At 45.1% G+C, this 24098-nt stretch overlaps 2 protein-coding genes and 1 pseudogene across 19 annotated transcripts in view; 1 reads left to right on the plus strand and 2 right to left on the minus strand.

The window, feature by feature from the left end:
- The window catches only part of CRACD (capping protein inhibiting regulator of actin dynamics), a 280222-nt gene extending 259188 nt beyond the window's left edge, over positions 1-21034 (plus strand). For all 10 annotated transcript variants that reach the window (XM_071093394.1, XM_071093397.1, XM_071093396.1 and 7 more), the window contains 6 exons: positions 1316-1384; positions 3877-4059; positions 4730-7418; positions 14135-14325; positions 14874-15036; positions 18461-21034. In XM_071093394.1, coding sequence (XP_070949495.1) covers positions 1316-1384; positions 3877-4059; positions 4730-7418; positions 14135-14325; positions 14874-15036; positions 18461-18621 — 3456 coding nt within the window. In that variant the 3' untranslated portion in view covers positions 18622-21034. The remainder of the gene's footprint in view (positions 1-1315; positions 1385-3876; positions 4060-4729; positions 7419-14134; positions 14326-14873; positions 15037-18460) is intronic.
- Positions 11512-12088, minus strand: LOC139362124 (large ribosomal subunit protein uL22m pseudogene; annotated as a pseudogene).
- The window catches only part of LOC105463548 (aminoadipate-semialdehyde dehydrogenase), a 45113-nt gene continuing 40642 nt past the window's right edge, over positions 19628-24098 (minus strand). For all 9 annotated transcript variants that reach the window (XM_024787266.2, XM_011710717.3, XM_011710719.3 and 6 more), the window contains one exon: positions 19628-23278. In XM_024787266.2, the coding sequence (XP_024643034.1) occupies positions 23193-23278 (86 nt within the window). In that variant the 3' untranslated portion in view covers positions 19628-23192. The remainder of the gene's footprint in view (positions 23279-24098) is intronic.

Genomic DNA, 24098 nt, shown 5'->3' on the forward strand with positions numbered 1-24098 from the left:
GGGCAAGCTGACGTTGCTCTAGAAGGGAAGAAAAGACGCTTTTGTAAGAAATGGCAATATAGGATAGATGGTATCACAGGGGCCAGGCACTGTGGCTCACACCTATAATGCCAGCACTTTGTGAGGCTGAGGTGGGAGGATCACTTGATGCCAGGAGTTGGAGAATGACCTGGGCAATATTTTGTAGAGACCTCATCTCTACAAAAGGTATAAAATAGGCTGGGCGCAGTGGCTCACGCCTGTAATCCCAGCAGTTTGGGAGGCCGAGGTGGACGAATCACCTGAGGTCAGGAGTTCGAGATCAGCCTGGCCAACATGGTGAAACCCCATCTCTACTGAAAATACAAAAATTAGCCAGACGCAGTGGCGCATGCCTGTAATCCCAGCTACTCAGGAGGTTGAGGCTGGAGAAGAGCTTGAACCCAGGAGGCAGAGGTTGCAGTGAGCTGAGATCATGCCACTGTACTCCAGACCAGGCGACAGAGCGAGACTCTGTCTCGAAAAATATATATGTGTGTGTGTGTGTGTGTAAAATAAAAAATTAGCCAGACGTGGCCCATGCCTCTAGTCCCAGCTACCTGAGTGGCTGAGGCTTGAGCCCCGCAGTTCTAGGCTGCAGTGAGCTGTGATTGTACAACTGCACTCCAGCCTGGGTGACAAAGTAGAGACCCTGTCTCAAAAAAAAGAAAAAAAAGATACCACTATAAGAGGCATAGTGAGCCATATGAAAGGTACAGATGACCTCTGGGGGTCTCTTGGGCATGCCTAGGACATGGGGGTATGAATCTTTAGCCTTTTTCTTCTCCCTTTCTGCTGTTTCCTTGGCCCCTCCCTGGTCTTTCACCTTCTCAGCCCAGCTCTGCATGTGGAGTTGGTAGGCCTTCTTTCTTCTCACTCATTGCTTAGATGGGGGAGGTGTGGCTGGAGAAGGGGCAGAGTCAGCCAGCAAGGCCAAAGCATTGAGGTTGGAGGCCATGTATGAGACACAGCCCTGCACCCCAGGGAAAGTGGCTGTTGAGCTACTCACATTCTCTCAGGCAGTGGAGAAAAACACAAAGGACCGAGACTGGGGACTACCCAGGTGGGAAACACATTGAACTCGGGGAGAGGCTGGTGCACCCTCTGTGTCTCAGGCAGTGCTGTTGGAGTTTGGATATTAGCATAGTCCCCACTGGGACTCCTGCTGGCTCTCTGAGGCCAGCTGCACCCCTGTGTAGAGGAGGGGGCGGCCCTACCCAGGCACAGACAGTGTCTGGTTATTTGCCCAGAACTTCCTGTTCAGGCCTTTGACTTGAATGCTCTCTTACTGTTCCAGTCCAGTGATACGCCAAGTTCTCTAAGTCCTCTGAATCTCCCTGGAGCTGGAAGTGAGATGGAAGAGAAGGTAATACGATTTGAACTTATTTATTTAACTTCTTTCCTTAGTTAACTTTCATCTTCTCCCCCCTCCCTTTTTTTTTTCTTTTTTTTTTTTTTTTGTGACCTGCTGCCTCATTTTCCATTCATAAATGTTGCCTACATATATTTAAATTCCTTCAGAATGCCACTAGTGACAGATGTTGGAGCGTCTGTTTCCATAGCAAGGCAAACTGCTGGAACTGAACTCTGCTCTGAAAACTAGCCATACTCCCAGCATGCCTGTGTTTGGGGTCCTAGAAATTGGTAGCTTTCCTCAAAGGATCATGTACTTCAAGACCCTGTTAATTGAAGGAAAAGGCATTCCAGAATAGCTGAACTCCAGTCTGTAAGGAAATTAGTCCTCTTATATTTAGAGAAGTGAAACAAAAACAAAACAAAAAAGCACTTTAGCATTTCTCTACTTTTATTTTTATTTTTTTAAACCTGGGACTTTACCGGCAGGAGTGTAAGAACGCTGTGGACTCTTCTCTCCGGGCACCTCTTCTGTAGGAGCCGATCTGCCCCACTGAGAACCTTTCATCTGCACAAGGGGACAGACATCCTCCCAAGGCCTGGCAGACAGTATAGGAAGCAGGATCTGCTCCTGAAGAAGGGGATGGCTCAAGACAGTGCTGCCACCCAGACAATGAGGAAGCCAGCTGGGATAACTAGAAACAAAGCACAGCACTTAAATCTCAGCGTCAAGTGCTTATCTATGTCTTCAGTCTGTCACATTTGGCTCCGACTCCTTTTTCTCATGCATCTATTAGGGGATGGAAACAAATGTTTAATTCAGCAACAGCTTAGAATCTGATGCCTATCATGAAGATAACCATAAATAAATGAAAGCTAGAAGGCCAAAGGCTGATTTTTCTGTGCTTCTTGTCATAAATTAATATGTACTGAGCATCTATTTTGCTGTTAGAGCTAGCTGCTTCATCTTTCATCTTTTGTGCATAAATATAGAAGATAATTGCAAAATGCAAGCCCTTCCGCTAAACCTCACCACTCCATGCTTTCAGCAGGAACAAACAGATAAACCCTGGCCACATTGGAGCTGCTGGCATAGTGCTACGCCCCCTGCAATACTCTGGCATTGTGTGGCCAGGAGCCCTTTGCTTGCTGCCAGCCTGTGAATTCTCTGTAGGTACAGGCATGGCATTCTACCTTCTGATTCAGTGTGGCCTCTGGGTTCTGGCTGTGTCACACACTCTCTGATCTTTTCAAATCTACACTTCATCTGAGGTTGTGATTTTTTAGTGATTGCATCTGTATTCTAGAGCTGCAGGCCATTCCACAATTCATCCTTTGAAGGACCGCACTTGTCCCCGTGGCAGATTTTTGCCGCTCATTTTTCTCATCAGGTCCCTCTTGCTTTTATCTTCTCAGTGCAGTCAGTACCCTGAGACTTCTTTGGAGTGATTGTACCAAAACTTTTTTTTTTTTTTTTTTTTTTTTTGAGACAGAGTCTTGCTCTGTAGGCTAGGCTGTAGTGCAGCCTAGCCATCTCACTTCACCCTCTGCATCCTGGGTTCAGGGAATTCTCATGCGTCAGCCTCCCCAGCTGGGATTACAGGTGTGCACCACCACACCCGGCTAATTTATTTTTATTTTTTAAATTTTTGGTAGAGATGGGGTTTTGACATGTTGGCCAGACTGGTCTCGAACTCCTGGCCTCAAGTGATCTGCCCGCCTCAGCCTCCCAAAGTGCTGGGATTACAGGTGCGAGCCATCGCGCCCAGCCATACCAAAACATTTTTGCTGATCAGGAATTTCGTGTTCCAGGTATGGATGTTTTGCTTTATTTTCCTTCATTCCTTCAACAAATATTTATTGAGCACTGACCAAATGAGGTTTGCTATGTGGGTGTAAAGGGGACCCACACAAAGATGAAAAAAGACACATTCCCGGCCTCAAAGGGACTAAGTGCTGTGTAGGAGCTGAGGCATATATGCAGTGTCTAAGAGTTTAACGGTTCTTAGCACAGAGGTGATCTAGTCCAGGGATCAGCAAACTACTCATTATTTTAGGATTTGTGACATGAAGCTACAAGTACTCTCCTTTGTGCCACTCTTCCTTCATAGCACAAAAAGCAACCAAAGACAATGGGTGTGGCTGTGGCCCGGTAAAACTCTGATTTTCCAAAACAGGCTGTGGGCAGGATTCGGCGTCCTGGCTATGTTTTGCTAATCTCAGAGCTACTCTGAACCTCATATTAGTCAAAGTAGGACAATTAGTTCCTAAAAGATATATGACCTTTAAAAGTTAATACCAGTGGACGCTGGCGGAACAAATAGTCAGTGTCCTTTGGTTTCAAAACGGGTGTTCATTTCATTTTCCAAGGAGTCCCCTCTGCTCACCTGCATTCCCTGGGTCAGGCTGGGCAAGGCACGCACTGGAAGGAGTGCTACCATTCTGCGATTTCCTGCAGGTTGTCTTCTGATCCCAACTGACTTTCTATTTTAATCTCTCCTATAGGTTGCTCCCGTTAAACCGTCTCGGCCAAAAAGGCACTTCTCTTCTGCTGGCACCATCGAAAGTGTCAACTTAGATGCCATTCCCCTGGCCATTGCTCGCCTGGACAACAGTGCCGCCAAGCACAAGCTGGCTGTTAAGCCAAAAAAACAGAGGGTGTCAAAGAAGCACAGGTACCTTGCCCAGGTGTGTAGAGCCTGCCCGGGCTGACCAGACAGGTGCCCTTGCCTACTGGGCACTAATTCTACAAGTGGGTTGGCATTGGGGTCGAGCCATGGAAAGACCTGAGTGTGTCCCCATCGGGAACTTGAGTGTGTGACGGTGTTGGGGAATACTCAAGCCTGTTTACTTTCTTCGCCCTTTCTGCCATGAGGCTGGTGGACCTCAGAGGGAGAGGGTGCTTTTGAGGGACTTCAGACCCGTTGTGTTTGCTTTGCAGTGGAAAAGTGGTTTAGCCAATGCTCCCTCAGTTTGACTAGGATAGGCTTCCAAGTCACAAGCTTCAGGGGACATTGATGAAGTCCAAGTCTCTTTTTGCTCATCTATCTAATGCTGGAATATTGGTTTTCCCCTTGTTTGTTCATATTAAGAAAAGGAATTAGGGAACGACAAATAAAGGAGCTGTGGGGGGGGGGGGGGCAGCACGGAAACAGAATACACGTCCTTTCCTCCATTCCCACGACAGAGTCTTGCTTGGGGTGATCGATGCCTGAGTTTAGCTATCCCTGAACTTGAGAATACCTGCTTCCAAGTGTTCTTGAGAAATTAAGAGGGACGCTGGCACTGTGAATAGGAAAAGGAACGACTGTGGGTGGAGAAAGCAAAAAGCTAATTGTGTTTCCCTTCCCAATGTTAGGATCCACAACATGAGCAAGGCGGCCTTGAGGGTCGGCCCTCCCAGGACCAGAATGGACACCCAGGCGAGGAGAAGCCAACGTGGCAGGAAGAGGAACCCAATCCGCTGGATTCCGAGGAAGAGAGAAGACGCCAAGAAGACTACTGGCGAGAATTGGAGGCCAAGTGCAAGCGGCAAAAGGAGGAAGCAGCCGAGAAGAAACGCCTAGAGGAGCAGAGGCTGCAGGCGCTGGAGAGGAGGCTTTGGGAAGAGAACAGAAGGCAGGAGCTCTTGGAGGAGGAGGGCGAGGGGCAAGAGCCGCCTCCAGAGGCGGAAAGGGCGCCGCGGGAAGAGCAGCGGCGGAGCGTGGAAGCGCCAGGCTGGGAGGACGCCAAGCGGAGGGAGTGGGAGGGGGCCAAGCGGAGGGAGTGGGAGGAGCGCGAGCGCCTGGAGGCCGAGGAGGAGCGGAGGCGTCTGCAGGCCCAGGCCCAGGCGGAGGAGAGGCGGTGGCTGGAGGAGGACGCCAGGCTGGAGGAGCGGAGGCGGCAGGAGGAGGAGGAAGGAAGACGCGCGGAGGAGCTCAGAAGGCAGGAGGAAGAGGAGCCTGAGGGATGGGAAGAACTGGAACAGCAGGAGGAGGCGGAGGCGCAGGGGCCGCACGATGCGGCGGAGGAGGTTGCGGAGGCCCGGCGGGGCCAGGAGGAGGAGGATCTGGAGGGAGAGGAGGAGGATCTGGAGGGAGAGGAGGAGGATCTGGAGGGAGAGGAGGAGGGGGGCCCGGCGCACTTAGAGGACGCGAGGGTCCAGCTGAGCGAGCTTCTGAACGACTTTGAGGAGAGGCCAGAGGAACAGGAACGCCTGAAAGCCAAAGTTTGCAAGGAGCAGAACTCAGAGGCCGAGCGGGGAAAACAGCAGCAAGGAAGGAGCGGGGATTTCCAGGGGGCCGATCGTCCTGGGCCCGAGGAAGACAGAGAAGAAGGGGACACGGAGCCTCTCCGGAAACAAGAGGGGCCTGTGGAAGCCGCGCAGCTTCCGATGGAGAGGAAAGAAGATGCCGCCCCTGAACAAGGCCGCAAGGTGGAGGAGCTGCGGTGGCAGGAGGTGGACGAGAGGCAGACCATGCCCCGGCCCTACACATTCCAGGTGTCCTCCGGGGGGAAGCAGATTCTCTTTCCCAAAGTCAACCTGAGCCCCGTGACGCCCGCAAAGGACAAGGGGCTCACGGCTGACCCCCAGGAACCAAAGGCCCCCAAAGCCAGCCCAGCCCAGCACGCGCTACCCTCGTCCCTGAGCGTTCCCCACACCGCCATTCTGGTAACTGGCGCGCAGCTCTGCGGCCCGGCAGTCAACCTGAGCCAGATCAAGGACACCGCGTGCAAGTCCCTCCTGGGCTTGGAGGAGAAGAAGCACGCGGACATCCCCGCTGGGGAGAACCCTCCCCGAGGCCCCGGCGACGCGCGGGCGGGCAGCGGGAAGGCTAAGCACCCCCAGGAGTCTCCCAGCAGCGCGTCCGCACTCGCAGAATGGGCTTCCATTCGGTCCAGAATCCTGAAGAATGCCGAGAGTGACCCGCGCAGCAGCGAGAGGGACCAGTCGAGGCCCGGCGATGAGTCCACTCCTAGGGGCCGGTGTGATTCCCGCGGGAACCTCCGGAAGACTCCGCCAGTCAATGCAAAGTTCTCTATTATGCCTGCCTGGCAGAAATTCTCCGATGGTAGCACGGAGACCTCCAGACAGAATGCGGAAGCTGAAAGCATACGAAAAAGACCCATGCTGGTACCCAGCGAAGAGACAGCCCCCCAGCCTCCTCCCGTTGGTGTTCGTGAGCTCGGGAAGGGTCCGGAGAAGTCGGAGATGCACCGGGAGCCCGCAGACACCACCGAGGGATGTAAATTTGCCAAAGACCTCCCGTCTTTCCTTGTCCCAAGCCTTCCTTATCCTCCGCAGAAAGGGGTGGCCCACACAGAGTCCACGACCTCTTCGGACAGTGAGACTGCAAACGGGATAGCAAAGCCAGACCCTGTGATGCCAGGTGGGGAGGAAAAAACCTCACCGTTTGGAATAAAATTGAGAAGGACCAACTATTCCTTGCGCTTCACCTGTGACCAACAGGCAGAACAGAAGAAGAAGAAGAGGCACAGCAGCACCGGAGACAGCGCAGATGCCGGGCCGCCTGCAGTGGGGAGCGCTCGTGGAGAGAAAGAGATGGAGGGTGTGGCCCTCAAGCATGGTCCATCCCTCCCCCAAGAACGGAAGCAAACCCCCTCCACCCGGAGGGACTCGGCTGAACCTTCCAGCAGCCGCTCTCTTCCTGTGGCCCACCCTGGGCCCCCACCGGCCAACAGCCAGGCCCCGGCTCCAGAGCACGACAAGGCAGCAAACAAAATGCCATTGGCACAGAAGCCAGCACTGGCTCCCAAGCCCACCAGTCAGACCCCACCGGCATCCCCGCTTTCCAAACTGAGCAGGCCCTACTTGGTAGAGCTGCTGTCTCGCCGAGCGGGGAGGCCGGACCCAGAGCCAAGTGAGCCGTCCAAGGAGGGCCAGGAGAGCAGTGACCGCCAGCCACCCTCGCCCCCAGGCCCCGAGGAAAGGAAGGGACAGAAGAGGGACGAGGAGGAAGAGGCGACAGAGAGGAAACCCGCTTCCCCACCTCTGCCTGCGGCTCAGCGAGAGAAACCATCCCAAACACCCGAGGCCGGGAGGAAAGGTAAGTAGCTGCCGGGGGGGGGGGGAGCTGCTTCCAGCCGAGGTGTCAGAGCCAGCGCATCAAGGAGAGGTCCACACGCAGGTTCGTGAGAATAATTTACCGACAATACAGATTTGAAAAAGGAAAGTTTTGTTGGAACGCTGCAGAACAAAACAATGGGGCGCCTCAGTGAGAGAACTGAGTGCCCTGGTGGATTTCCCTTAGGAGCATTTATGGACCTTAGATCAGGAGCTTAAGGGTAATTGGAAGGGTAATTTGGGCCACATTAGCCACGTAGGTCATGATAAATGATTACATTTGTGGACATTTTGGCGCCTTAATGTCAGCAAGGGTTGCAAAATGAGTGTTGCCATGACATTCCAGAGATGTCTAGAAATTCTAGTTATAAAAGTTGAAAAGCCTGGAACCAGATGCCTGCATTAGATACTAGGGAATTTTAATTCTGAATTCCCCAGATAAGGAGTTCTGCCTCTGGATGGACTGTTTGATGGTCACCAGGTGGTCTGCGCTCCTTGTCTGCCTCTGTCCAGCTCGTTGACTATGTCACTGCTGGAATCAGAAGTGCCCAATGCCAAAAGTAGCCAGTGGAGCTGGTGTTGGCCACACCTTCATTAATTATAGTGGCCGGTGTGGGATTCCGGAAAGACACTCGTGAGCCATAGTAAGGCTCTTTACTTCTCATTCTTTCAAATCTGGGAAATGCTGACTGACTCTGCAGTGTGTCTGCAGTTCACTCTTGATAATGATACTTATTTACACAAGCAATAAAAGGTGCCAACACTTAGATGAATGCCTTTTCGGTTGGCAATAGAAATTGAAATAATAATCCCGGGGACTGAAGATGTCATTAACCATTTTGAGGGGGCCTCACAGTGATGATAAAACTGGTCGAGTGAGTGTCCCCGACCAGTGTCTTCACTGTATCTCTGGGCAGTAGTGGCACCATGATGGCAGGTTAGGGGACTTTAGGTGTCTCCATCAGGCCTATGGATCCTCTCTATAGGATAATTGACTATCCCCATTTTATGTAAAATGCTTTGCAAATGCAGCTTGGGTCCCTCCACCCCCCCCCCCCCCCCCCCCCCCCCACCGCCCAGCTCACCACTGCAGAGCCCTCCTACAAAGAAATTCTGGAGCAAGCCTTACCTCTGGCTGACCCTGATGTTTCTTCAGATTCAATGTTTGGGCCAGCAAAGCTGTCAGTTGGATTAGCTTTTGTGCCCCTTCAAAAGAGAACCTTCATCTGATACTTTTTCTTTTCTGTTATGCAGAGTGTAGGAGGTAAAATATGGGTCAAAGCCAGAAGTTACTCACATTTCCCAGAGAAATTGTCCCCGGAGGTTTTCTTGGGAGGGATGTTTTCTCCTTTGTTCAAATGTTTAGATTTGGGGCAATTTTTGCATTGAAATGATTTGTTTCCTGAGGAGTGTTGGTCTGGTTACTTGCCTTTACAGAAGACCCCATATATCCTTATTTTATTATTTATTTATTATTATTAATATCTAGAGACAGGGTCTTGCTATTTTGCCCAGGCTGGTCTCGAACTCCTGGGAATCATGCATCCCTCCTGCCTCAGCCTCCTGGTAAGTGGGACTACAGGTGTGAACCACCACACCCAGCTTGTCCTTTTTGAATGGTTCACTTGCTTGGCCTGGTTTCCTGGACAGACGTGTTGATCAGCAGTTTGTAGACCATTTCTCCCTAATGATTTCTATTTGTCCTGCTGGATTAGGGGCCCAACTTTGGTTTTGCCACTAGCGTTTGTGGCACTGGCTTTCATGGTATCTGCAAAGTCTCTTTCACAGCCTTGTCTGCTATGTCACTTGCCTTTTCCAAAGAAGTCATGCTTCTGCTCACTTCCTTCTCTTAGGGCTGTCCCCTTGACTATTATAATTTTCTCCCCAAATCTCTTACTGTCCTTGTTTTCCTTCCCAGTGGAGCCAGTGAGGACAGATTCTGGGCTGTCACACTCTGCTATTTGAATTTTTCCTGATTCCATACAGAAATAGCCTGAAAGCAAGAATCAGTCTCCATTCACTGGGGTTTTGTTACGCAGCTTGCTGCTGTAGGCCAGGACTGGCCAAATTTGTTTGACTGAACACCCCATCAGGATAAAAATGTTAGGCAAGGACCTCCAATTTATTTGTTGATTGTATACATGTAGTACCATTGTCAGCTAAAACCCCTGGAGCACCAGCTACATTTACACTTAACAATAGTGGATCTAAATCTGCAATTGCAAATCATGGTGCTATTTTTTATTCCCTTTGGCCAACTTCTAGTTGGATCTGATTTCTTTGGAAATAGCAGGCAAAGAGCTCATCAGCTCTGCTATTTTCTCATACTTGTATTATTAGTAGTATATTTTCTGCGGGACTTTCTTTGTGCCATATCCCATTTGTCCATTGTGGAAGGGATCATTTAGTTAAAAGGAGACCCTGCAGAACCTCCCACATGCTACCTTCAAGAACCATTGAGAACAAAAAGTGCCCACCGCATGCAGCCCCACACAGCCTTCCCAGCTTCCCTGGAGATTATCTAAACATACCATTTGTTATAGATAGCCTTTGAATATATGGGCTATGGGGTCATTGCCAGTCAGGTTACTAAGTATTAAAAAAGCTTGATTTTGGCCAGGCGTGATGGCTCACGCCTATAATCCCAGCACTTTGGGAGGCTGAGGTGGGCAGATTGCTTTAGCCTACCAGGAGTTGAGGACCAGCTTGGCAATGTGGTGAAACCCCATCTCTACAAAAAATACAAAAATTAGCTGGGCATGACGCACACCTGTGGTCCCAGCTACTTGGGAGGCTGAGGTGGGAGGATTGCTTGAGCCTAGTAGATCGAGGCTGCAGTGAGCTGCGATCTCACCACTGCTCTCCAACCTGGGTGACAGAGTGAGACCCTGTCTCAAAAAAAAACAAACAAACAAACTTGATTTTGTTTTTATCCTTACATTTAAAGACAGAAATAGAAATTCTAATCTTTCTTTCTTAACTCCAGTAAATTGCCTTTCACATTTCCTGTGACATACGCAACTTTTTGGAGACCAGTGCTTTATAAAGAGGTCTGCATTCCCAAGGCTGGGGCCAGTAAGGACAAATATGTAGGTTTGTAGGGTGTTGACTCTGAATCTACCTGGTGAGATTAAAACAGCAATGATAATCCCCGTGTGCTTGTACTATAAATGCTTTCAGGCTAGGCATGGTGGCTCGCACTATAATCCTACAGTTTGGGAGGCCAAGGCAGGCAGATCATTTGAGGCAAGGAGTTCAAGATCAGCCTGGCCAACATGGTGAAACCCTGTCTCTACTAAAAATACAAAAAATTAGCCAGGTGTGGTGGTGGGCACCTGTAATCCCAGCTACTCGGAGGCTGAGGCAGGAGGATTGCTTGAACCCAGGATGCAGAGGTTGCAGTGAGCAGAGATTGTGCCACTGCACTCCAGCCTGGGTGACAGAGCAAGACTCCATCTCAAAAAAAAAAAAAAACCCCTTTCATTATACATAGCATCTCATTCTGAAATTCTAACCTACTTATGGTGGATAGAACAGAAAAATAGCTTAGTATCCCTTTCTCCAAGGAATGCCCTTTGGGAGTAGTGACTAGAACCCTGTGATCCTTGCTCATCTCCTCAGAACTTGAAGCGGCAACTCAGGTGGACTATGATATGCCTGTCCACTGAGTTTAGAATGAGAGAGAATGGGTTTATATTGGAGCAAAATACGTTTTTAATTAGGAATGTTGAACTCCTCAATTAGATTATGCAATTGACTATCTTTCAAAACCTTGACTGTAATAAGAGATTTTACTGTGTTTGGATGATTTCAACACTAGTCATCCTTTGTGCTTCATCATTTACAAAGTTATTACATCATCTCTTTCGGTGCTCACAGCACACAGATAGGTAGGTAATCTTGGCTGCATTTTATAGACATGGACAGCAGTATCTGAAAAGTTGAGTGACTACTTGCCTGCTCCCCATAGTGATAATGATAACACATGGAGGAGTTCTTTCCTAGGCTAAGTGATATTCCGTTATCACAGCCCCACCATAGTGATGGTCCAGTGTTGAAGCTTCTGAATGTATACTCTATGGTATGGGTGACTTCGCCGTCTTTGGTGCCTCACATGGAGGTGGGAGGCCCTTCCATCAACTTCATAAAATAATAGCAGTAAACCTTCATGATCCCAAAGCAACCTCTACTTTGGTAGCAAAGACCTGTCAGGCACTGGCCTCCCCCTAAGGTGGACTCAGTTATATATAAACTGGATCTGAATTCCACATTGTGGTCTTTCACTGCCATGTCTTATGCTTCTAAGAGAACCTCTTTAATGATCTGGGTCCCTTTTTGTCACTGAATCCCAGTTGAGCTAAGCCTGGTCAGTGGACATTTCTCCTACCAATTTTGCCAAATGCAACATCTTGTCTTTGCTGTCTTTTCATTTTCTTTGGTGTTGGTAGACTTCTGCTGGTCTCTGAGGTTCTGCATAGCGGTTGTGGAGGATAAACAGTTTTATTCTTCTTCTCCCATTTTCGAGAAGTGTCAAGAGAAGCACTTGTGGGACCTGGCATTGGGGTGAAACACTGAGATGAAGGACACCCCCCAAGGCCCCCTCAGCTTCTGCATCCACATTGCACCTAGCTGTTCCAGTACTGCAACCACCATCTTCCCTCCTCCTCCTACCCAGAGATTTCTTTTTTCAAATTAGTCAATTATAAATTTCATTCCTAATACTTTAAAGGCATTTTGACCCTTGCAGTAAACAATAGTCTAAGTTGTTGGCAGCAAACTGGCTGGTTGTTTTAGTGACCTTCCCAAACAAGTTCAGATTCAATGTTTAGCCAGAATCAGAATTCCCTTTGGTATAATAGCTTTCTGTAGAAATCATTTAGATCTTGGCAACTTGGCTTTTAGAAGTTTTCTAAAGAAGTGTTACAGGGACCTGAAGTAAAAAAAAAAAACAAATCATTAAGTTTCACTGTAAAGCAGAATGTTTGAGGTGATGAATTGTTTTTTATTTTCTGGTTAACTAAAGATGAATCAAAAATTCTTTGAATTTCAGTTTTGTTTTAAAATATTTCTAAGAGGTGTCAGTTTTATTTTCTGTGCTAGATCATAACTTAATTGTTATTTGATGATTTAGGGATATTTCAGTGCCCTAGGCTCATTATAAATATGAATTATCTTTGTACAGCATTATAGATCTAAAGAATATAGAAAAATAAGCAGAATCTGCCCCCTGTTCCTTTTTGCTTGAATTTCGAATTTGAATTTATTTTCTCATCATTGCTGTTTCTTTTCATCCTGGAGTACAATATAAAATCCAGTTGACTGAGAGCCTTGGAAGTAAGTTTCTGGACTACCAAAGGGTAAACTTCTATTGGATTTCAAAAACAATACTATAGTGAGCCCCTTTCCTTTGAGATTTCGATTCAACAACTGATTATCTCTGAACGTGCATAATTTTTACTTGAAGGAGAAGGAGGTTCTTGTCTCTTAGGCGTATAAGAACAGCTCACTTTTGTAGTGACCAGGATTTGCCAGGAACTGTTGTAAATGTTCTGGTTCCCAGGATCTCTCTTAATTTTCATGGCAACCCAATAAGGCATGCGCCATTATCATCTCCACTTTCTAGATTAGAAAACTAAAGCTTAGAGAAGTTAAGTAGTTTTTGTAAGATCATCAAAGATCAAATCCAGGTCTGCTCAATTTCAGAGCCTAGTGCTCAACCTGTCACACCAATCCGCTGTGAGGTATTCACCCCCAGTTACATAGGTGAGACAGTCAACCATAAGAAAAACAGAGACTGAAGTCAGAAGGCCTATGTTCTAGCTTCAGAAGCCTGTGTACTAACTGCTGAGTGACCATGAGCATGGCACTTGGTGGCTGGAGTACTCACATCTATTAAATGAGGGCAGTGGACCAAAATCATGGGCTTCCCACAGTGTTCCTCAGCTGCTCCATTAGGCAGAGTGGTGCCCCTTTTTCATCTTTCCAACTTTGGAGTTCCACGTAGTATGTTCTTTGAGGGGAAAACCATGGTTCCATGGCTAAAAATAAATTTCATTTAAAGCAGTTAATTAGGGCCGGGTGCAATGGCTTACGCTTGTAATCGTAGCACCTTGGGAGGCCAAGGCAGGTGGATCACTTAAGCTCAGGAGTTCAAGACCAGCCTGGCCAACATGGTGAAACCACGTCTCTACTAAAAATACAACAATTTGCCAGGTGTGGTTGCGGGCACCTGTAATCCTAGCTACTCGGGAGGTTGAGGCAGGAGAATTGCCTGAACCCAGGAGGCAGAAGTTGCAGTGTGCCAAGATTGTACCACTGCTACAGCCTAGGTGACAGTTCAAAACTCTGTCTCAAAAAAAAAAAGGAATGAATCAAAAAAAGAACAATGAACCAAATACTTATCTGGATCCCCTGGAGGCCTGAGATTTTATGACCCTGGAGATTTATTTTAGTTTTTTCTAACGGAGTAACTTCTTCCATTTCTAGGGAAGACAAATGCCCTTGTTTTTCTGATGATCAAACATGTTACCTTCCCACCCAGTGGAGCCACTCAGGCATCAGCACAGAGTTTGTGCTAGGAAGGGGCCAGCTGAATATGCCATAGGGTTATTAATATGTCACAAGTTTTAGGGGGTGAGGAACTGAGATAAGTCAGCAGTTAAGTTCACTGTAAACCGGCCTTTGTCTTGTTCCCTACAGAGAAGCCAATGCTTCAGAGCAGGCACTCCTTAGATGGCTCCAAACTTACAGAGAAAGTGGAAACTGCCCAGCCGCTTTGGATAACATTAGCACTGCAAAAGCAAAAGGGGTTTCGGGAGCAGCAGGCGACACGGGAGGAGAGGAAGCAAGCCAGAGAGGCCAAACAGGCAGAAAAGCTCTCCAAAGAAAATGTGAGTAGCCTGGGCTTTAGCTGTGATTTTGCCTTCCTCAGCTTAGCTCTCTTTTCAGTCACAAGGATACAAAACAAAAGGCTAGCTGGGCTGTTGGAAAGTACTTAGAGAGGGCTGAGCAGTAAATAAACTGACCACCATTAAACCAGGGAAGCATTTTCAGTGTGAAATTGGATTTGATTTCTTTATACTCTTAGGTTAACCTGATTTGCCATAATCCATGATGTGCTTACAGCAGTGATATACAAGTTACGTGAGAAACAAACTTTTTGCAAGGAAACCAGGAGTCTTATTCCGTGGCCTGATGTTACAGTCAGTTTGGTGGGACTTTTCTGGGAAAGTAACTTTCCCTATTAGGCACACTGGCTCTGAGCTGCTCCCTCACCGGGAGCCGTGGTTGAGTATACATGGCGCATACATGTAATCCAGCCCACCGTTGGAAGCAGAGGTCAGGGGCTGGCAGGCAGAAGCCCAGAAGGCCTGCAGGGTCAGTCTTTCCATGTCTTAGGTTGAAAACATGCTTCCCATGACTGTCTCTGCCCGTGCAGGTCAGTGTCAGCCCGCAGCCTGGAAGCAGCAGTGTCAGCAGAGCAGGTTCCCTGCACAAGTCCACTGCTCTGCCAGAAGAGAAGAGGCCCGAGACTGCAGTGTCCAGGCTTGAGCGCAGAGAACAGCTGAAAAAGGCCAACACTCTTCCTACGTCTGTGACAGGTAGAGAGCAGGTCCATTGTTTTGTAACTGTGGTTCCAGGTTTCTCTTTGTAGAGCGTGCTTTCTATCCTACAGTGTAATGACTAGCAGAGCACCTCAAGCATTTCAAAGCACAGGCTGTCTGATAACCTCATTCATAAATGTTGACACTGATTAAGCTCTTGATGAAGACCACCAGGAACTCACCCACTATCAGTGGTGTGTTGGTGAATACTTAACAGTTAGCTCTTGAGGGGGTAGAGAGACCTTTGTTTGGAGCATCTTCAATTTCTCTGTGTAAATAGAGAACCCTGGCCAGTTCAAAGCTGTTATACCAATATGATGTCAGCTGGCTCTCTACATTTGTGAACGTTTAGCACGGCAGTATGAGCCATCTCCAGCACCCTGTGCCTATATTCTGACAAAGTTGGGTTTATTAACTTACGGAAGAACCTTCTAAACAAGGGAAGAGACAAAATTATAATAGGACTTGGGGTAAAGGGTGAAGTTTAGGTAAAATTTAAATGGAGTAGCGTTTTAATAAGTCAGATCAAAGCCATGGTGTACATAAAGGAGATAATATGAAGACTGAGCTGAAAAGTGTGTTCAGGCTTCTGTTTCCTTTAAAACTACAAAGTTAAGATAAATGTTTGAAATGTTTGAGGTCATGGATATCCAACTTACCCTGATTGATCATTACACATTATTTACATGTATTAAAATGCCACATGTACGCCCAAAATATATACAAGTATGGTGTGTGTGTGTGTGTGTGTATATATATATATATATATACACCAATTTTAAAAATACAGAAAAGAAAGATAAATGTGGGCCAGGTATGGTGGCTCATGCCTGTAATCCCATCACTTTGGGAGGCCAAGGCAGGCAGATTGCTTGAGCCCAGAAGTTGGAGATTAGCCTGGGCAACATGGCAAAACCCTGTCTCTACTAAAAATACAAAAATTAGCCAGGTGTGGTGGTGCATACCTGTAGTCCCACCTACTTGGGAGGCTGAGGTGGGAAGATTGCTTGAGCCCAGGAAGTGGAGGTTGCAGTGAGCCAAGATTGTGCCACTGCACTCCAGCCCGAGCGACAGTGTGTCTCAAAAACAACAAAAACAGAAAAGATAAATGTGTAAAATGTTGTATCTGAAAACTGCTACCCGGAGCTCTGCACCTGGGTTGGAAATGGAAACTGCATCTCTATGTCATGGTGACACTTGGCTCAGATGCTCCAGGCAAAAGTGAAATGGTCTGTTCTCACTGGTGTGATTTCACGCAGCAGGTTTCTGCTAGTCTGTGACTTTACAGAGTAACGTTTCTCAGCACAGTGTCCTTGATGTTAATTAACAACAGCAGTTTTTATATGTTCATGACGTGTAAGAGATGTACACATTTAGAAAATATTCTTTATTTGGTTAAAAGGTAAAATGATGTAATATATCCAACTATCTTCTTATTACCAATCACTTGGAGGATGGATGACTCTGAACAGGCTCCCTCCCAGGGGTTAATAGGGCATCTGTTTTCCCCACTAGGCTCCATTATTCCCCAAAGGGCGTCTAATCTCTAGACCCAGGCTTTTCTATGCCGTGGCTCCCTGAGGCCAGGAGATATTAAGAGGTCTCACTATTAAAGATATATTTACTACTGGTGATGGAAGGAAGCTTTCTATTTGTTTTTTTAGTTTTGTTTGGCATTTTGGGTGGGGGACAGAATCTTGCTCTGTTGCCCATGCTGGAGTATGATGGCGCCATCTCGGCTCACTGCAGCCTCCGCCTCCTGGGTTCAAGCAATTCTTCTGCCTCATCCTCCCAAGTAGCTGGGAGTATAGGCATACGCCACCACACCCAGCTAATTTTTGTATTTTTAGCAGAGACAGGGTTTCACCTTGTTGGCCAGGCTAGTCTCGAACTCTTGACCTCAAGTGATCCGCCCACCTCGGCCTCCCAAAGTGCTGGGATTACAGACATGAGCCACCATGCCTGGCTTAAAGCTTTATATTTGAAAACCACTTTAGATTGCTGTGTAATTTCTTAAGAACCTCATAGGCATTATGTCATTTGATTTTACTTATAGGAATTAAGGGTTCTACCTGTTAGAACTAGAAAGAGAAAGAGTGAGAAAAAGAGAGAGAATGAGTTTCTTTCAAAATAAAGTGAAAGCCCCAAAGTCAAAGAGATCAAATCTTTCTCTGCCCGATTTCTCAGAAGTACTAAAGGATTAATGCAACTCGGAGTGGCTCTAGCTTAATAAAGCAAGTCTTTATTCTGAAGTCTTTATTCTTATTTTGTCTTCTCAGTCAGTATTTCCTGAGTTCTAGAAACATATGTGTAAGCCATTGCCATAGGCACTAAATATGACTCAAAGATAAAACAAGCACTCTTTCACATTAAGAAGCCTGTACACTCTAATAAAGAAAGTGATACGGTGCAAAGGAACTGTGAGACAAGGATGAAAGTCATGGGAGCTGGCAGGATCTGTGAGACTCAGAGGTAGAGGCACCCAGTGGATGCTTTTGTGGGGACAGTAGCTTTTTTTTTTTTGAAGCGGAGTGTCACTCTGTCATCCATGCTGGAGCGTGCGGTGGTGTGATCTTGGTTCACTGCAACCTCTGCCTCCAGAGTTCAAGTGATTCTCCTGCCTCAACCTCCCGAGTTGCTGGGATTACAGGCACCTGCCAACAAGCCTGGCTACTTTTTGTATTTTTAGTAAAGACAGGGTTTCACCATGTTGGCCAGGCTGGTCTCAAACTCCTGACCTCAAGTGATCCTCCTACCTTGACCTCCCAAAGTGCTGGGATTATAGGCGTGAGCCACCATGCCCGGCCAGGAAGGTAGCTTTTAACCTCACCAGCTTAATAGATCCAGTCTGCTGAGTTGATCTTTTTCTTCATGGGATTGACTGGATATCATGCAGGCATAGCTTCTTTATACAGATTAGGCTTCTGGAAATTCTTTGAAATTAAAACTGACTACTTTGGTTGTTGTAATTCTGTATGCAAGAGTTATAAACACACAGCTTGCTTTCCTTCATTCTCCTCACTGAGGGAGGCCAGGAATTTGCCTGTCTGTGTTTCATTGGGTTTTCTTTTTTCTGTCTCACACTTCTGATAAATCAAAATATGGCTGGGGTGGGGGGTGTTGGAGAGATGTTCATCACAGGATACAAAATTTCAGTTAGATAAGAGGAATATGTTCAAGAGACCTAAGAGAGTAGATTTTAAATGCTGTCACCACAAAAATGATAACTGTGAGGTTTTGTATATTTTAATTAGCTAGATTTAGCTATTTTGCAATGTATATATATTTCAAAACAATGTTGTACATGACAGATACATACAGTTTATCATGATAAATACATACAATTTATCTGTTAATTAAAAAGAAAATTTATAATGTGGCTCTGAACTTACTTTTCCTTTTCCTTCAAAACAAAACCCAGTGGAGATCTCCGATTCGGCTCCCCCAGCGCCGCTAGTGAAAGAAGTCACCAAGAGGTTTTCCACCCCGGATGCTGCCCCCGTGTCAACAGAACCAGCCTGGCTGGCTTTGGCCAAAAGGAAAGCAAAGGCTTGGAGCGACTGTCCACAGATTATTAAGTAAAGAGTGACTCTCACCAATCCCTACTGCCAGTTATTGGCTCCTCTCTTGCCCTTTTTATTTATTTATTTTTTATATGGGGTAAAGAAATCAAGCTAGGGAAAAGAAGCATGTTTTATAGACTGTAAAATAATGTTTAGAAACTGAACTGGTGGTGTTCATTGTAAAGAGTGGATTTGCACAACCCTAGGTCCTGGTGCCTTGAGCTCCTCCTAGTTCTCAAGAGAAAATTCCGTCCACAGGACCACATGAAGCAAAATATCTAAGCTAAGAACTCCTCATGAGAGCCTGCCCATGCCCATTCCATAGCCTTGCACACACACCCACCCACACACCATTCAGAATATGTACTTTTGCCAACCTTTTGTAATGGTTTTTTGATTCTATGCACTAATTTTCTTTGTCCAGAACATTTACTCTACCATATGTGTGGGAATGTTTATCCTTTCTGCAGTAATGGTGAAAGGATCATATCTAGCTAAAAGCGAGAACACCCATTCTCCTGAATGCAGTGAGTAACTGGGAATCACAAGGAACATTCTGGCTCCCAACTGTGCCCATGTTAGTTTTCATGAGTTTTCCCCACTCTGAAGCACATCCATTCACATTTTTACCACACTGTGGATTCATAGTGTGAGGCCCCGTTATTCCAATACCCTCCTTAAGGACATGTGAAGCATTTGGCCCAGCTGGCTCCCAGGGAACATTTTAATTTAATGTAGTGAAGAAAGGCAATTCTAGATCAGAGCTACAAGTTTGCTTTCTGTCTCAAGAATCTCCATCTAGGGCAGTGGTTGTTACGATGTGTAGGTTCCCACCCAGGCCTACTCAATCAGAGCCTGTGCGGACTGGGCCAGGAATATGTATTCTGGCAAAAACTCTTCAGATCAATTCTGATAGATCCCAAAGGTTAAGAACTTTGAGACAAACACTGATCCTAATGTAATCTAGTTTTTCAGACTTTGAAAGGGAGGCTCACTCACTCAAAAAGCAACAGTGAGACAGGAAAAATAATAAAACAACCCCCCAAGCCAGCCATTTATTACAAGAAACAACAGGTTATTGACATTACATGTTTGAAAATTCCCTTTGGTCTTTAGGGAAAATTAACAGGAAGCCAAGATTTGGAGCCTTTGTAATAAGGACTTCCTGCAGAAAGTCTTTTCTTTACTATAATTGAGTAATTCATATTTAGAGTCAAATGTCCAGTAGCATTTCTAATTTTGAGCATTCACCTTGCTACCTTTAAAAAACATCTGAGTTTTAAGTGGCCTTTTTATTATCATACACATGTGCATACAAAGAAGGGACGTGGCAGTTTAAAAGCCACATATATTCACTTTTATTTCCCTAAATTTACTTTACGTGAAACGTAGACATACCAGCAAAGTCACATATTGCTGGTGCTAACCTTATATTTCATAGTGTTGGCATATTCCCCTTTTCTTAGATTCTTATTCCAAAATATAGGTACACAGGTACACATCCTTTGCTCTGTGCAGAGGGAATTACATCCTTTTTCCTCTCCTACAAAAACATGCTTTATTAAGTATCCATCATTACTTTCCTTTATGCTCGCTCAATATGCAATGTGCTGTTATTCTACCATGTACCTTAAATAAAGGATGATGGCAAAGTTATTTACCACGTAGAAACCATTTTCTTTCTAGAAACAATGGCTCAGCCTCACTGTAGCAGCTGGCATGTGTGGTCAAGTGGATAGTTGTACTCTTGCAAGTTGGATTTAATATTATATATACTGGACCTTCAGACTGTTAAAAATCAATGTAACTTTTTTTTATTGCTGTGGCAAGCAATTAGTATTTCACTGCACGTCTTCCATACTAATGTTCATGTCTAAATCTTGTATGTAGGCATTTGTTAGTTCCAATGATTTCCTCACTAATATAACACTTTTCAATGGAAATGTTTCCACCTACAGCCCTGGAATGATAATGCTACAGTAATTCTTCTGAATTGACTTTTTCTTTCATCCTGTCAGTTTTGGACAATATCCCAATTATGGCAAAGAACAGGTGGGGAAATAAGATCAGTTACAAAAAATGGTAGATGTGTCAACTTTGTATTGGCTGGGATATCACTGTGTCCAAACAAAGTAGGCGAAATACCTCAGTTAAAATTTTTCCATCAAAGTCTTTAAAAGAAGAGTATACTGAAGAAAGGGCAGTCACAGTACTTACTTCTAACAGCTTCTAAAGGGTACATGTTTAACATTTCATTTCAAAATCACCCCGAATTTGCACTAAATACCAATGAAGTATTATTTTGCTTTAGTTGTGTTGCAGTCTTCAGAGCAACAAACTATGGGGAAATTCTGTAAAAACATATAAAAAGTTCAAGACTTTTTTTTAAATGAATGATTACTATGTTAAATGCAAGTTTTTTTTTTTTTTTTTTTAAACAAACATACACTTCTCCTGGCAAGGTTATAGATGATTAACCTCTGTTCATAGACTTATATATAAAACTAGAGGGTTTTTTGTTTACTTTTTAAATTTTTCAAGTGCAATTGTTTCTTACACAAACATTATTAATTACTATTATCATTTAGTCAGTTATCTGCAAATGTATAGTATGTATTGTCTCTTCTTGTGACATTTAGTTTAATTGCTTATTTTAAAGCAGAAACATTAGTTACAAGTGTCTTAATATTTTTACCAACAGTAAAGTTAGAGACAATGAAAATACCTTAGTGTGATTTTAATATAATTTGGATATTTGGTTGTATAAAGTTTTAATGTAAAATGTCCATTATTGAAGGGAAAAGATCTTTCAATAAAAAATACCCACGAGACCTTTGGCACTGATGGAATTTGATTTCGATGACTGTCTACAAAACAATCTCATTATATTTGCATAGCTTTTGTTTAACAAGAACAACTTCAAGGTGTTGTATTATATTTTTTACTAGGTATTTTTAGAGAAAAATAATGAACAGGGGCAAATAAAATGTTTGTCTCAATCCTAAATTGGAATTGAATGGTCTGGGTCTCAGACAAAAGGATTGTGCAGCCTCCTCACAGCATGGGCTACTCAGCAGAAGCAGCAGCTGAGAGCACGTGAGAATTTGCAGCTTATGGCCACACATCAGATATACTGACTTACAGGGCCAGACCCTGGTGAAATGAAAAGTGAGTTAGGCATGTGAGCACTTGCCTTGGCTGCCAGAAAACTTAGTAATCAAGAGAAATACTATTTTAATGCAGTATTTTTAAAAAATCAAAATTAATGCAAAAAAAAAAAAAAACAACCAAACCCATTCCATGATGAGCAAAAGATCAAAATTTTAAGGAAAGGGCATTGCTCGGAACAATGAACGCCTGAAATCACCACGTATAAACATGAAATTGCACTGTGTGTGGGGCAGGGTGTGTGTGTATATTTTAGTCTACGTTAGTATTTCATTAAAAATGACTAAGGAACGTAATTCGATAACTAAATCCTGCCTTTGAAAACCTTTTGCCATGAATGGCAAATTCATGTAATAAAGACCGTTTTTAATCCACCAAGTATATTCTGATCCTCCCCCGGCCCCCGCCGGGATCTTTTTTAAAGAAAAAAACATAAAATTAGCCTAATGTATTAGGGTTCTCCATAGAAACCTAGCGATTAGGAGAGATGTATTATGAAAACTGGCTTAAGTGATTATGGAGGCTGAGAAGTGCCACCATCTGCCATTTGCACACTGGAGACCCAGGAGAGTGGTCCAAGGGTTCAGAACCAGGAGCTTTGATGTCCAAAGGAAGGAGCAGATTGATACATCTCAGCAAGAACAGAGCATTTGCCCCTCCTCTACCTTTTCGTTCCATTCAGGCCCTCATCAGCTTGAACGATGCCACCCACATTGGCACACTGGTGAGGGAGGACCTTCTTTACTCAGTCTACTGATTCAAATTCAAATGCTAATCTTTTCCAGAAACAGCCTCACAGACATACCCAGAAATAATGTTTTACCAGCTATCCGAGCATCCCTTAGCCAGTCAAGCTGACATATAAAGTTAACCATCACACCTAATTAAACAAAAGTGCTACTAACTATATTGATGTGTTTTGTTCTCTCTTTGTAAAAGCTTCTGTTGTTCCTATGGGAAGTAAAATATAGTTGTTCTCCAACCAGGTGTAGTAGACAAGTGTCCGTTTCTTAGCCAAAATATAATCTTTAATTTAAATAAGACTATCCAAATGCTCTATAATGGTAAAATATTTTCAAACATCTCACATTTGTTATATAAATAAGGACTGTATTTGCTTATTTTTTATTGCCACCTAATAAATCCAGACAATAAACATAATTATCTCTACACCCAATAATGAGCACTGATTCCAGGACCACAGGAGAAGAGAAGACTTCTCCAGGAAGTTCATAAACACTTTGCAGTTGTCCACTCTGAGATTCCAAGATCCACAGTTTCCCATCAGTAGATGCTACTGCCAGCAACATTTCATTGCTGCCGTTGCAGTTATGGAAAGCAAACGGTGTTGCATAGACCCTTGAAGTAGTTTCAAATTTCCACTGCAGGTGACCTTTCATGTTACAACAGTAGACAAAGCAATCATGGGAACCAAAAAATATTTTTTGCTCTGATGATGAGGTACACGGGGATGAAAAGATTGGTCCACTGGTACAGAACTGCCAAACCTATAACAAGTAATAAAAATAAATATAATCCATTCATCTAATTGCTCCAATTCTCCCTTAAAGCTCTATGAGGTTCTTAATGCAAATCTAAGAGATATAGGCTATTTGAATGGTAACTATACACAGACAAAATGGCTTTTTCTGAAAAGTAGCACTCTCACACTAGATCTCTGTCCCAGTGGTAAAATCTAAAATCTAAAACAAAATATACTGAATGTTGTTACCATGTGATTCATTGCCGTGCATGATAAGTAAAATTAATTTTGAGCTCCAAGAGTTAGTATTATTCAGAGACACTGAGTTCAAAGGTAAAACTACATTGAGTTTTCAATATATCTTTTTTTTTTTTTTTTTGAGATGGAGTCTTGCTCCGTTGCCCAGGCTAGAGTGCAGTGGCACGATCTCGGCTCACTGCAACCTCTGCCTACCGGGTTCAAGTGATTCTCCCGCCTCAGCCTCCCGAGTAGCTAGGACTACCAGCGCGTGCCACCATACCCAGCTAATTTTTTGTATTTTTAGCAGAGTTGAGGTTTCACCATGTTAGCCAGGATGGTCTCGATCTCCTGACCTCGTGATCCGCCTACCTCGGCCTCCCAAAGTGTAGGGATTACAGGCATGAGCCACCACACCCAGCCTTAAATGTTTCTTATTTAAAACTGGGTCAGGCGAGGTGTTTCATGCCTGTAATCCCAGCATTTTGGGAGGCCAAGGCAGGTGGATCACCTGCAGTCAGGAGTTCAAGACCAGCCCGGCCAACATGGTGAAACCCCGTCTCTATTAAAAATACAATAATTAGCCGGGTGTGGTGGCAGGCACCTAT

Source organism: Macaca nemestrina, chromosome 3 (genome assembly GCF_043159975.1).
Source record: "Macaca nemestrina isolate mMacNem1 chromosome 3, mMacNem.hap1, whole genome shotgun sequence".
In the NCBI taxonomy this organism is placed as follows: Eukaryota; Metazoa; Chordata; class Mammalia; order Primates; family Cercopithecidae; genus Macaca; species Macaca nemestrina.